At 32.5% G+C, this 15,548-nt stretch overlaps 1 protein-coding gene across 2 annotated transcripts in view; it reads right to left on the bottom strand.

Moving 5' to 3' along the window:
- HDAC1 (histone deacetylase 1) overlaps positions 1 to 15,548 on the bottom strand; it is a 47,030-nt gene that overhangs the window by 19,482 nt on the left and 12,000 nt on the right. For both annotated transcript variants that reach the window (XM_076473765.1, XM_076473766.1), the window contains exons 3-5: positions 13,140 to 13,257; positions 8,378 to 8,452; positions 643 to 781 (exon numbers count right to left, since the gene is read on the bottom strand). In XM_076473765.1, coding sequence (XP_076329880.1) covers positions 643 to 781; positions 8,378 to 8,452; positions 13,140 to 13,257 — 332 coding nt within the window. The remainder of the gene's footprint in view (positions 1 to 642; positions 782 to 8,377; positions 8,453 to 13,139; positions 13,258 to 15,548) is intronic.

The following is a 15,548-nucleotide window of genomic DNA, read 5'->3' as shown; positions in this document are numbered from 1 at the left end:
AAGTCTATGGACTTACAATGCTAAAATCAGAGGTTCGATTCCCCTCAGTGGACTCAGCAGATAGCCCGATGTGGCTTTGCTTTAAGAACACACAAATTCTGGAAGAGATTATGTGACATGTGAGTGTGGCAAGAGAAGTCTGACTTTCTATCTTATAGTACTGTAACCAAACAAGATTGCTATAAAAATTATACATGGTGTGAGTGGTGAATAAATCAGACAAAAGGGGCTGCCTTGAGAAAAAAAATGTCGCATTTCTCACACTAAGAGAAATTCAGAATTTTCTTAATAAAATTAAGAAGTTAAAATTCACATGCTATTAAAATATAGATTATTAGCTGCTTTTATGCTGTACTAATTGGTGTAACAAACAAATACACAATTATGATAATGGAGTTGAAGCAAAACAGGGAGAAAAAGACAGGACCTAAGAAGATAAAGATGCGAAAGATAAAGGGAGAAAAGCAAGAGAAGTACAGAGACAGTGAATCAAAAATTAAGGAGGTTCAGAAGATTGCTGAAAATGTAGAGTTACTGGAAAATACTGAAGGAATGCCTGATTTGAGATGCAGAAGACATTTGCAGCAAGGACAAGGACTTGGACAGAAGGAAATATGGTGATGCAGCTAAAAATGTACTCACTTAAGAAGTTCCAGAATGGCAAGAACTATGTCATTTACATAGCAAAATCCAGATGCTTCTGATTTTTTAGCATGGTGAAGACCCCCAGCCCAGTTAATAGCAATATCTGCAGCTTGTTTGTTAAGTTTAACTGCTCCAGCTGCAAATAGAAAACCTGTACTGAGTTTCTTTGGAAGAATAACTGCATTGGTCAAGTTAATACTAACAAGTAAACTAGTTCATAAAAACCAAATGTATGTTTTTAACAACAAAATGTTTATTCTATCTTCATATTTACTTTTAATATTACATCAAGTTGGTTCAAATTAAAAATTATTTAATTCTAAACATAAGAAAATACCTGCCTTTTAGCACTGAAAACAAGAAAAGACAATTTCAAATATAATTATAATTTAAACTTAAGTCATTTTGAAATGTAGCTCTAAATAATTTAAATGCTTTTTATAACTTTTTTCAGTATTTCTTATTTAAACAAGAAGTTTCTGGAAAACAGTGACATTCAGAGGCTTGATACAGAACCTAAGATTTCACGCCTCTCCTGTGATTTTGAGTGAAAGTGTTCTTATGATAGATTAATGATAAATATGTCACACCAGAATTAACACTCCCACACAAGTCTATAATTTTAAAATTACTAGAGCTAAACTATAGGCAGTAACTGCTATTAAGAATAAATTACATGATCCAAACAACTATAGTTTACTAGTAAGCTAATCAGGAATAATCTGCTGTACAACTGTCATCACATACATTACCTCGTGTGTGTTTGCAAACTATGTAGTAATAATTACATATGAGTCATCACATTGCATTATTGTGGTTAAATATAGAAAGTCACATCACAAAATATTGGTTACATACACAAAGTTATCACTTGAAGTAATGACAGTTATTGATAGATTATCACATCAAACTTGCTATTTACAAACAGTAAGTCACTATTATAAAACAATAGTTACTAAATTACAATGTAAATTAATTATTTCACCTTAGAAAATATCAATGAAGAATTATAGGTCTCTAGATCACAATGTTAGTCATACACAAGACAACAGTTCACACAATGTTAATGAAGAGTTAAGGATTACCAAATCACATACTGTTAGCTTTATACATAGAAAACACCATCTCATAAGGTTATTTAAGAATTATAGATCACACACCACATAATCTTAATTTCATATCAGAGACAAACAATGCACATAAAACATTATGGGTCACCATATCACATAATGTTAGTTTATAATCATAGGTCACCACTTTACATCATTTTAATTATACGTAACACCATTTCTCATGATGTTACATTCACAAGGTAGCAGCTCTCAGAACGTTACTCACAAGACTCCAACTAATTAAGAACTACAGATCCGTATACAAAATTTATTATATAAAATAACACAATGGTGTTTAATAAGTTAGCATTTGCCTAAATTGAAAATGTATTTCCAATAATACTTACCTCTACTGACACTATCACTATGGCTATTCCTTGATGTTGGCTTTGCCTATCTAAGCATTGGTCTTACATGATCCAGTCTTTTATACCCCACTTAAATGCTCAAACTGATTTGCAAATCTCTCCACCCACAACAGTGCACACATTATCCTGGCAGTGTATGTAAATACCTCACTCACATAATCACTTTTTCAAGATTTACACCATTCAACTCACTAACACTGGCACTTAGGGGAGAGGAATGGTGGAAAATGTATTACTACAGCTAAAATCCCACACTGAGAAAGTGGAGGGGTTGGAGAGGACATTATCCATACAGAAAATATCTGCACAGATCTAGGGTCTACCAAAATAGTGGTACCTGAAAAGGAGAACTGTACTACATTCAAAACAGATATGCTCTTCACTCATAGTATCCTTCTTGCATCAAGGGTGGAAATAGTACATGAGTGATTATTGCTATAGGCCAGTCCCAACCAAACAGCCAAGGTTCCACTACTCATGGTTGGCTAGGGCATTTAGATAGCAATTTTATATATATATATAGAGAGAGATAAGGAGTCAAGCCTTCCAAACTACCAGAACCACAATGAGAAAATAAGCAACATAGGTGTGAATAAACTTTCTATTCACCCTGAAGTCATTTGAGACACAATACCCCAGACTCAGAAGGACAAGCTAGTGTATGCCTTACTCAACCTCAAGAAAAAATAGTCATCTGGTCTGAAATTATAAAAATTCATCCTTAATCTCCAACAGAGTGAGTAAAAAACATTTTTTCTCCCTGAATTATGGAGAGAGCATAGAACACTGTACTCAACTGAGGACCCACAATGGGACCACTTCACATTCTGAATTATGAAGAAATAGTGGAATTCTTCTATGAACAGTATACTAAACTGACATTGATAAAAAAAAAAAAAGCATTCTGCACACCAAAACTGGATAGCAAAGCCTCAAATATAAACCAGTATTATGAGTAGGCTCCTGAGAAGGCCTGGCACCCTTCCAACTGACACATGGGAAAGACATTCAAGGGCTTGAGTAAGAAAGCTCTTTTCTTTGCCCTCTTTTACAAGAGTGAAAGAACATACTCTGGAAGAAAAGCCTCTGTCCACCACCCCAGTATGCACTGGAAAGCCTAGAGGAACAGAGCTCTAGAAACAATGTAATAGGTGAACAAAATTCCACTGATTTATTTTAAAGCAAACAAATCCCAATTTATTCAATCTGACAATTGGCAGGAGCAAGAAGAATCTCATTTAGCTTTACTTATAATAATCTATGAGTGGTGGTCCATGATAATATGGCAACACTATCTGTTAAGCATCTAAATGGTCTTATGGAACATCTCATTTATACAGAGCCTGTTGCAACCAGCATTAAGAAGTCAACTTGGTTTCTAGTGTGAAACGAGATTGCTAAACATACACCTGTATGGGCAACACTCTCTGCAGAGAGGGATGAGGTGAAAGCAAGATGTAATGAACCCTGGGAAAGCAGAAAGATAAGATGATGACAAAAGTACACCTTCCTTCTTATAAACTAGTAGTTGTTGTTAAAATGGCCTTTGGGGTTAGTGAAAAACCCACAGAATAAAAACTACCAGATAATGTGAAGAATGCAAGACAAAAGCATCAAAAGAAATCCAAATACCAACCCCCAGAAAATGTGCCCCCAATTGATAAATGAAATGTGCAACAAAAAAAACAAATCTGCTGAATCTGATGATACACAACTCAGAAGATTCCTCACCTGTAAAGTCCACAAAACAACTGATTGTAGAAGTGAAAAATAGATAGCAAAAGATTGTGGAAAGAGATATATCCCTTTCCCTGGTTGCAATATTTAAAAAGAAAGGGCCTATCAGGGTATGGCAGAACCTAAGAGGAGAAATAAGTTCTACAAGCATGCCAAGTCCAATCTATGCCATCAGTATGTCAGCAGTAACAAAATTTCCCATTAAGGGAAATGTGACATACAATACACGAGGCTTAAGGATCAAATGGTTGAAACAAGGCATGTTATAATTCCACCCTAATATTATGATTAGGTAATTTAAAAAGATATTTTGAAATAATGGTGGACAGCACTGAGAATTTCAAAACCTTAAGATGTTTAAAATAATTAAGAATAGTTGGAAAAATTTATGTAACCTAAACAACAAGAGAAAAAACCAGACCTAGGAGAAAATAAGGTCAAACAAAATATGGTGGAAACATTTGGTAAAGTCGGTACAAACTCCTTGTGAAACATACCCCAGGAAACTGTGTATGTCAAACTCCAATGAGCTAGGAAATGTCTGGGTGTAGGATGTGGGATTGAAATAAAGATTGTCAAAGTGAAAGATGAAGAGGTAGACTTAATTGAAAATAGTGTAGAAGAGGAAATCATAGTTAGGCCAGCTAATCTGGTGCTAGCAGCATCTCATAGATAGAGGATCAAAACATAGCCAGAAATCTGAGTAACAGATGAACTGGAAGAAAGACAGATACACAATCCCATACAATCAGGACTGAATGCACCTACCACTTAAGCTTGAGAATGAGGTACTACAGACTCCAAAGCTTGTAGCTGAGAGTATCAGTAAGTGGTAAAACCTCACAACAGAGAATCCATTTGGTCAGGATAGAGTGAGGGCTGAGATTGACAATTTGTTAAAAACATCATCATGCCAAGGGTTGGATATGATTGGAATAAACCCAGTAGAAAAAAAAAAATCATTTCAAAAGCAACAGCCCTAAGAATACTTGTCTCCATGACAGTAAAATGAAAAAACCAATAGAGAATTGATGAAAAGTCTCATGAACAGATTCCCATACAAGATATCTACACCTTGCACAACTGCCTGTTAGATAGCAGGATCTAAATTACTGATGCAGAATGAAAATGCCCTTCATTCCTACATCCTGGATTACCTAACCTGTAAGATGCTCTCTTCATCCCTGAAGAGAAGTAACATTTAGAGATACACTCAGGACTGAGGGTTGGTAGACATTTGTACACACAAACATGCAGATATACTGTCACAGAAGGGTTGATCTAAATCAACAACCACTCAAAAATGAAAATATTGCTCCTGATGCAAAAGATTGGAAGATCCAGTGGATGGAAGTTTCAGATCCATTTGCTGCCCTGGAACTATTGAAAGGATAGCATGTGCCCTCACTCCCCCTCCAAAAAAAAAAAATCAGATTTGAGAGAAGCCTACAAATGCAAAGAGACAACTATTCCTGTAAGCAAGAGCCTGAAATCTATTTCATAGCCTGGAGGTGGATGGTTGAGCCAGGATTAAAACATGGTGTAAACTGGTACAATCCAGTAGAAAACATGTGGTGCTGATGCTAAACCAAAGGCTAGATTTCTGAAAAGTAGAACCAAATCTTTGTGTGTGACGTGTAGCTAAAGGCAAAATGAATTTGCTATAAGAATAGAGAGATATGCCTTGGCCACCTCAAATTTGTGCATTCACAGACCTGGTGAAGAATACCAATATGAGATGGGAAAGAAAATGCCATTCAGGGCCTGGGAGGATAAAAAAAAACAATAATAATCTGTCAACTTCCCCTTGTCCCAGGCACAATATGGAAACAGGAATAACCCAAAAGAACAGGATCAACTGTAACTACCATCTCCAGAACCAGTATCTCTAATGACCATGAAACAAAACCTGACTGTTTAGGTGGGGGTTAGAATATAAGAGATAAGGATGATAATGTAGATGGAGAATTGAATGAGAGAGCAACTTCAACACCAGAACTTGAAGCACCCATGGAATTTTAGTGAAGGAATACAAGGTGTCCATCAATAACTAACTCACTCTGACCTGCCCACCCACCTAGAAAGATACAAAAGCTGTTGACATCAGTTGGTCTGAATGGAAGGGTTGTAAAACTGAGGTCTGAATCTAGTCAGCTGCTAGGTTCAACTAATATATAGAGGTAAAAAAAGCAGAAGGGTGATGTCAGTTCTTGATACAAATGTTTCTAGGACACCAACAAACATCAAGTAAAGAAAAAAAGCCACATATAATATACAGAAGGAAGAGAAGCAGTCAATCCAACAAAGACAGAAGTCAGTAGAAGACTTCACTCATCCACAAGTAGATGCAAGGACCACTAAAGGACTGAAAGGGGAAGAAACACTGTGGAGCAAGAATGAAGATCAAACAAATAAAAAAATGTGATTTGTTAAAATTGATAACATGAACCATTGTGGAACCATACATGTTCAAAAAAAAACATTTTTAGTCTGTTGAATCAAAATATATGTCCACCAGGAGGTAGAAAACCAATATATGCAAACAGATAAAAGAGAGTGCAAGATCTGTCTTTCCAATCACGTAAAAAATCAGTAAATCTCTCAGTATGAATACCACATGCAAGATGAAAACTAAACAGTCCTCCCCGCCTACCCACAAATGAGGAGTTGACTCAAAAGAACAGAGGAAAGCCCAAAACCTAAGTGACAAATTGTAGAAAAGGAGTTTGAACCACACTAGACTCATGAGAAACCAACTCAGTAAAGAAAGGTATCACGAAAACAATCCAATTCTCTTCAGAGTGACCAGAATCTACAAAAGGAAATTTCAGAGGCTCCAGAAAAAAACACCCTCCAATGCTGAATGCATATCTTCACCTTCCAATATTATTACAAGTAAATTATAGTTATATAAAAATCTACAAGAAGACATGAAATTAGCAATCTATAAATGGAACTAGGCACAGCACTTTGTCAGAGAAAACAATGTGTTTGTCAAGAAAAGGTGATTACATTATCTGGATGAGGTGTTTATACAGTGCCAGGACAGAGGGTGCATTGATGTAGGTGGAGAGATTTGTAAATCAAATATTTCCAAAAGCATTTACATGGAGTATAAAATACTAAAGCATACAAGCCCAACGTTTAGACAGGCAATGCTAAAACTGGGGAATAGCCATAACTATATTGTCAGTGGATGGTATGTTTTGAAAGTAGTTTGCCATATTTCAAAATGCTGCACACAAGCAATAGATCACAACATAATGTTAATTAAGTACCAAAATCAGGTATAATCTCAGACAATCTAAGAGTGATGGTTAATTATATTACATAATATTCATTACATTTGTTAAAGTATCACAAACTAAGGTGAATCCTGCTCCTAATTGAAGAAGCTCATAACTATTGATAGTTCCTGCCTTTCTATTAAAGTCAGGATAACTCTTTCTTATTAAAATGATTCAAAACACTTTAATGTGAGGCAATGTTATAAATATTCATATGTAGAGTTGGGTGATTATAGGATGACTATAATAATCAAACATACAAACAAAAAATGTTCATGTGTTAAATTCTTGAAAGTGATTATCCTTATAAAGAAACTGAGTGATAAGCAAGTACCTAATTCCACACACACACGCACAAAAAATTATAATATTTCGAACATCTTCAAGTTTCTGAAAATAACAATAAAAAGCCACCAGATCATTAATGTTTAAAGCTAGTTGGTCTTATTAACTACTGGATTTAATTTTTGATCCTGAAACAGATTTGAAAAAGACATTATCACATTTTTGTATTTACCATTTTTTCCAAAATCAAAATATTTATTTGAAAGACCATTTTACTTCAGTATTTTCATCACTTAGTCTTGCATACAAGATTGGACTAATTTTAAAAATGATTTTGAAGGCAAATCGAAATTAGATTTTATGAATGAAAGTACTACTACTTACATAACAGTAGAGCTGTTTAAGAGAAACTAAACATCTTGTACTCAATATAATTTGTATTTATTTTCTAATATTAACTTATTAACATTAAAAGGTACTTCAGATCTTTAATGCACACTTAGAAAGATCATATCAAAAGAGATAATATTAACCTCAATGGATAATAGCTTCTTAAAAAATACACACACTATGACATGGGCAGAAAAACTGAATAAAAAAAGAAACTGACATAATATTTACAAGCAAGACTTTTTCTTAGAGTTACACAAAGCAGCAGTTTTACATTTCCTAAAAACTATGCTAAATGTTAAAACTGATAAAGCATCAACTCTAAAATATTTCTGAATTTAAAACTGTTGAAATAAGAGTTAGAATTATAACTTTCACTTAAATTTTGAAATTAATAGACAGATATGCACTCATATTCACAGGTTAAGATATAATAATCATACATGTAAAACTTCTCCAATGTTATATCAGAACTAAAAATCCCAATATATTTACAAAATGCAAATGGAAAGACCAAATACAGGGTACACAAAAAAAAGGTTTTAAAACTTACCAACTGATCCCCCTGTAGACAACTGACAGAATTCATACAATCCATCAAATACTGGGCAGTCTTCACCTACATTAACTGCAAAGAAACTTATCATTCAAAAATACATTTCTCATTTACAATATCAAACATTTAAACATTTTGCATGATGGACAATATTTTAATACAATAAGTACACTGAAACATTTTTTTCAGTGTAGAAAAAATAATCTCAGATTATAAGATTCAAATATAACAATCTAGAGCAAGGTTCAGCATGGAAACTACCTGCTTGGACTTAAGTTCTGCTGCTTTATGTCAACTGAGAGCCCTGGGTTTGTACTTTGGTCAGAAGAGAGTTCCTAACATTAAGACGTTATATACTGAAGTTCAACATGGAGTCATTAAACCCAATTAGGTAGTAATTAAACAATATACATATATCTTGGCAATTTGGTCATTTATTTTGTTATTACCCTACTTTGGTTTGGTGTGTATTTGAGGACAAGAAACTATTTCAGTGGTGCTAAGTTTCCGTAATTGTCAAGTAGGGAACTTTTGCTAGAAACTTGAGCCATATTTGTTCAGTTAGAAGTGTACTGCACTTCCTAAAGAATAAAAGCCCCTTCACAAAAAATGTAAAGAGGTGTCTTCTTCAAAACAGAAGCTTTTTAGTTCACTAGGAAAGCAATTTAAAGCTGTTTGTGTCTCCTTTGAAGGAATTACAGCCTTTTACTTCATTTGGAAAAACTATTTCAAGCTGTTAAGGTATTTTTTTGCTCCTTTAAAACCTATAGCATCTTACTTCATTTAAACAGTCTGAATGCACCACTTTGAATTCATTTTTATTTCACTAGGAAAAGTATTTCAAGCTCTAATACCAATCAAGGAGATTTTGCAATGTCAGTATCTTCTAACTTCATTAAGAAAACTATTTTAATCAGTCAACAGACATTAATCACTTTCATTCAGAAAGTTAACCTATCTGTACATATCATCTTAGCAGTAATCTGTTTTGTTTTCTTAAGGAAATGTTAGGATCTAATTTGTTTAGAAAATTATTATTTTCAGCTGTCATTTGGTATGTTTCTTAAAATGAGAGAGAGAGGAGACAAAGCTTCTTTTAGCATTTTGTAAATAACTCTTTGGAAAGAGTTAAAAGCTCCCATTTTACTTGGAAAACTTGTATGTTCTTTGTAGAAAGTTAGTTCCTTTCAATTTCAAACTACCTACTGGTGTTTGTTTGTTGTTGTTGTTTTTTTTCTTTTGGAAGGAATTACCTCTTTTACTTTACTTTTAAAAGCTTATTCCATACCTTAAAAATCTCCTAAGGAGTAATAACAACTTAAGTCACTAACAATTATTTCAAACTGCTTGTCCCCAGAAAAAGATACTACTAGTGCACTGAGAATACTACTTTAAGTCGTGTATATATTTCTTCCTGTAACTGGATCTATAAAGCCACAAGTAGTTTTTAATTATCCTTTTGTTTGAATTACAAATGAATTGGTAAAGAGTTAATTTTTTGTTTAAAAATAAGGATAGTAAGTTTCTGTTTACAGCTGAATCATCATTATCACACAATGTATGTTGGTTATAGTAAGTTTCTGTTTACAGCTGAATCATCATTATCACACAATGTATGTTGGTTATAGTAAGTTTCTGTTTACAGCTGAATCATCATTACCACACAATGTATGTTGGTTATAGTAAGTTTCTGTTTACAGCTGAATCATCATTATCACACAATGTATGTTGGTTATAGTAAGTTTCTGTTTACAGCTGAATCATCATTACCACACAATGTATGTTGGTTATAGTAAGTTTCTGTTTACAGCTGAATCATCATTACCACACAATGTATGTTGGTTATAGTAAGTTTCTGTTTACAGCTGAATCATCATTACCACACAATGTATGTTGGTTATAGTAAGTTTCTGTTTACAGCTGAATCATCATTACCACACAATGTATGTTGGTTATAGTAAGTTTCTGTTTACAGCTGAATCATCATTACCACACAATGTATGTTGGTTATAGTAAGTTTCTGTTTACAGCTGAATCATCATTATCACACAATGTATGTTGGTTATAGTAAGTTTCTGTTTACAGATGAATCATCATTACCACACAATGTATGTTGGTTATAACCGAAACCTTTATCAAGTACTGTTTAATTATTTACTTATAAATCTCAATATTGCTATTACTTGGCAAGACACTTTCTTGATAATTGCACTTTACCATTACATAAAATAAGTCCAATTGTATCTCAGACTTACAATAATTTTCTAAAACTTTTATCATCATCTTCTACACAGTTCAATTATGTATTTTCTTATGTGTAACAGATACATTCATATACTTTATCCACTGTTCCCAAATGTTACCTAACATTTGATTGGCATAAAAGTATTTTTCAATGGATTTCAATTTAGAATTACATATCAGTTCTTGTGATCTTGAGGTTGAGAAATTCTAGTTGATTAGTTTTTTCCTTTTCACAGGTGTACTTAATGTTGGGGTGCAGAGTTAATGTGCTTGAAAAACAATAAGTGTGTGTTCAGTAGAAAGGAATCCTGCAATTGTATCGTCAACATACCTGTACCAGTATAGTGGTGAGTGTAAGGCTGAATTGATTGCTTGAGATTCAACCTGTGTCATAAAAATGTTGGCTGAAACTGGTGACACAGGATTGCTCATACTTAGGCCACTTACTTGCAGGTAGTTTTGGTGGTAGTGAATTCTATAAAGGTTGGTAATTGGTTGCTGTGGGTGTGTATCAATGGCTTGGGTTCTTGGATACAAAGTTCTAAAGCTATCTTGCAGGCTTCAGTGGTTGAGACTTTTGTGGAGAGAGATTGCATCAAAACTGGCCATTAAGGTTTCATGATTTAGTTGATTAAGAATTGACTTCAAATTTTAAAAAAATCTTTAAAAAAGGAGCTGGCTGATGTTACATATTTAGAAAAATGCCCACACTATATATTTACCAAGGTTATAGTTAAATGATTCATAGATCAATATTATGGGTCATAGTGGATAATAAGGTTTGTGAGTGCATCAGAGCTGTGGTGTGCAAGTCAGTCCTGGGTAGTTAAAAATAAAGGTTTACTGAGTTTATGTTGTTTTGTTTTTTTCATTTGGAGTACGATTTTGTTTAATTAGTTTTCAATGTTTTTGTTTCTTTTTGTTAGTTTCAATTTGTATCTGACAAGATGTTCATTTTTTGAATGTGTTCTTTCGTGTTCATTATGACTATTACTACCGTTTATTTGCTTCTAGAATTTTGATGTTCTTGTTTTGTATTAGGTTGTTTTATAGAATTGATATATTTTTGTGCGAGGTTGTTTTTTAGTTTTCTGTAAAATTATGTTGATGGTTTTGTGAAAATTCTTTGAAAAAGTTGTTTTTAAGATACTGTTTTGAGGTATTTTGGGGAAATATATGTTTTCAGTTCTACCTGGAAAGATAGGTTGTTGGTTGTCAATGTAATTGTTGAATTGCTGTTGAAGTTGTCTCCTGCTCGGAATGTTCTCCGCTTTATTTTGGTAAAAATGTTAATACCCATACCACCCGTCCTGAGATACCGATTTACAACTTGTATGGCAGGATTATTAGCTAGACAGTTCAAAGAGCAAACAGAACAGTATAAGTAGATGTAGACTAACGAACTTAAGTTATTTAGGACAAACAATTATACATTTCATATTAGAATGTAGAGTTATTCTTGATAGAAAAAAAAGTAATCTAGATTTATTTTGTATATTTACTGTGATTACAAGGTTGGTAAAATCAAATACAGTTTTACTAAAAAACCCAATGAATATTTATCTGAGATTTTATACATAATGCAAAAAACATTTCAAAACTTTCAGATGAAAAAAAGTACTTTTAATATAAACATGAAAATAACTTATATTTATGGACAAATTTTTAGTTGAAATACTTGTTTAAAAAATCTCATTTTTTTAATACAAAAGACTTGTAATGTTTACTGAAACTTGACATATGTTATGAAGAAACACAAAAGATATTAAAATTTACAATAAAGAAACTCTGATGGTTACTTTATGATTGCAGAGTTGGTCACATTGACAGACCCTGTATAGAAATTATTAAGTAAATTTGGAATTATAGAATTTACAGCCAACATTATATATATCACACATACTAAAAGTGCTTTCTTATTAAGATCACTTGTATGTTAAAAAATTATGTTTAAGCTATTCATAAAAGAAAAAAATGCAAACAATGAAAATGAGGATAAACATGCAGGTAAAAGTAACAATGATGTTTTACTGAGATATAATAACAAACAAGATGAGAGGTTCCAAATTTATATTCTATCTTGCAAATATGTTTTGATAAGTTAGCCATCTAAACAATTGTTTAAAGTAGAAATAAAACTAATATAAGCAAGTCAGATCACAAATATATGTCTCATGACACAGTAAAGAAAGAATTCATAATTTCTTTGAATGTTTCTTTTGGAAATTAAAACTTAGCTAACATGAAAATTGGAATGATAAATTGGATTTTGAAACTAAACTTTTGACATATGTTGATGGGAAAGTTATTTGATTAAATTTTGAATGTAATTATGTAAAATACAAACAAACAAGACACTTGCACTTTGTCCCTATTGTATGCATAGTGTTAAACATTAAAATTATTATTTGCAATATTAATTCTTAAATGATATTGATAAAGTGTGCTTATCTTTAGATTTTAATTGTCATAAGAACTTAAAATAAATATGTTATGTGAAAGACCTTCAACTTACATCTTTGCATTTGTTTATTATATTCTGACATGTTATCTGGCCTTATGCTACGAAGAAAACGGATGTAATCATCACTGTGGTATTTTGTCATTTCTTCTTGAGTTGCTTTGTGTGGTCTCTGTAATACAAAAAGAAGTTCTACACATGCAAGCAACTGCTGTATCTGTAAATATGTGATTATTGCAGATAAATAACAAAAGATGATAATACCATAAACACTTGTCCCAACTGATGCACAACATAGCATATGGTATAAATACATGATCTATGTACACTCTTTTCTGTCATAAATGTTTTCAAAAAAAAAAAATTTTTTTATCAGTATCAATTCAACAGAACCATTGCTTTATGTGCATGAAACATTTCAACCATCGAAAATACGTAATCTTTCTATAATATGCAAAATTTACGTAATTCTAGTAGTAAGCTGATATTGAAGTTAAAATAAACTACAATGTATTTTAATGGAAATGTACAATTCTAAACAAGAAATTAACAATATGGATAAGACTACATCAGTTATACTTCCACAGTTTGAAGACCAGTGATTACTTGAAAATAAACTAAAACATAATACTCTCACATTTTTTACAACATAGCAATTAGAAAACTTAAAATCAGTCATTTAGCAGCACTGAACTGTTACTGTTTTCCAGCATATTCTGCAATTTTTATACTTTAATACTTATTAGAATAACAACTTAAGTCTTTTTCTGCTCATTTTGCTAAAAATAAAAATTAAGTGTAATATTAAAGTTCCCACGATTCTGGTACTATTAAAAAATATATAAAACTTTGGGAAAGCTCCAAAATATTAGACTGCCAAACAAGAACTTTCATGTCTAAAACCTGTAATATTTAGCAGTCAAAATAGAAAATAATGTCATTACTGTCTAAAACTTTAAGCTTGTTTTTCTTTCTCTTGAAATTGCATTTTCACTAAGTTGCTTACCTATCTTGTTTCTGTATTTTTTTAAGATCTCCATAACTACTTTTTTAAATTAATAATTTTCCATATTCTTGTTTACAAGTTTTTTATATTCATTGTGGACATAAGCCTGTATAATAGTAATACTGATCTATTTGAAAATTTAATTTAATATGCAGTTGGTGCATGATGCTTATCGAGAAACAGTGACAACCTCTGGATTGGATGGCTATATTACTTTTGACATCACTGCCACAATGTTACCACTCACAGTGGTATTGCACGTATGACAAGTATTATGCGTGGTGATCAACAAACCATGTTATGTACATACATGTAAAATACAGGGTGTTCGGAAAGTCACTGTGCACTTATATATTTATTAACAGACATGTTTCAATATAGAACACAGGAGATAAATATAAATGACAATTATAAATAATGTTGAAAGTGACCCCCGTTGGCATCAATACAGGCCTGGATCCTTCTTTTGTTTCTAAACACTGATATCAGTTGCTGGCTCAAAATAGACTGAATAAAATATGATTACAAAACTGCACAGTGACTTTCCGAACACCCTGTATATAAATAACTACTATATTTACACCTTTTAGCTATATGGAAAGTAAGTAAACACTGGATTAGAGGGACTACTGCACTACATTGGAATGATGCATAGACTGGATTTTGTAACTACAAGTTTTAGATATGCACATGCACACACCAAATTATAGTGAGGCTTTATAGTTTTTTAAGTTATGTGTGTGTCTTTTTTTTAGACAAACTTGATACCAATAAAGTTAATCAAGCTTAAACAAAAATAAAAAATAAATGCTGCACAAATAATTGAAAGGATCACAGGGTACAAGCTATAATGTGAGATATAGCATGTATCCTAGGTGACTGTGGAAGTAAGACCCACATTGCAGTGGGGATACACAGTTTATCAGTCTAACTTCCATTTGCCAGTCTTACATAAAGAAAAATATATGATAAGCAACAGAAATAATAAATAAAGAAACAGAAATGAGGATAACAAGACGTGGGTGCTTAAGCCCAGAACATCCCACATTTACATCACCCTTCATTGCCTGCAGATAGTTGTGGGAAAGAGACTATTCTCAAAAGTAAAGAGAAAAGTTAATTGAAAAATAAGAATAAGACTAAGAAAAATAAAGTACTACCACTTAGGGATAAGTAAGTTAAATAAACTACCAACTGAATTTAGCATTCCAGCCCCCATTATGGTAGAAAGTCACTAACTAATAGACAAGTAAATAAATTGTACTAGTACAAAAGGGTCCCATACAGTTATCCAAATTAACTACTATAGCTCCCAACCACCACCCATCAAGTCTGCTGTAGCTATCATGCTCTAAACAAGCCTTTATATGCAGTAAGGTGTACATCTGTATAAAGTAGTGCCAAGTTGTTAATTTACCTTATTTGTAACTAAAAATATTAGGAAATTTTAGTAAAAT

Source organism: Tachypleus tridentatus, chromosome 12 (genome assembly GCF_004210375.1).
Source record: "Tachypleus tridentatus isolate NWPU-2018 chromosome 12, ASM421037v1, whole genome shotgun sequence".
Taxonomy (NCBI): Eukaryota; Metazoa; Arthropoda; class Merostomata; order Xiphosura; family Limulidae; genus Tachypleus; species Tachypleus tridentatus.
This window is presented reverse-complemented; position numbering and strand designations above follow the sequence as displayed.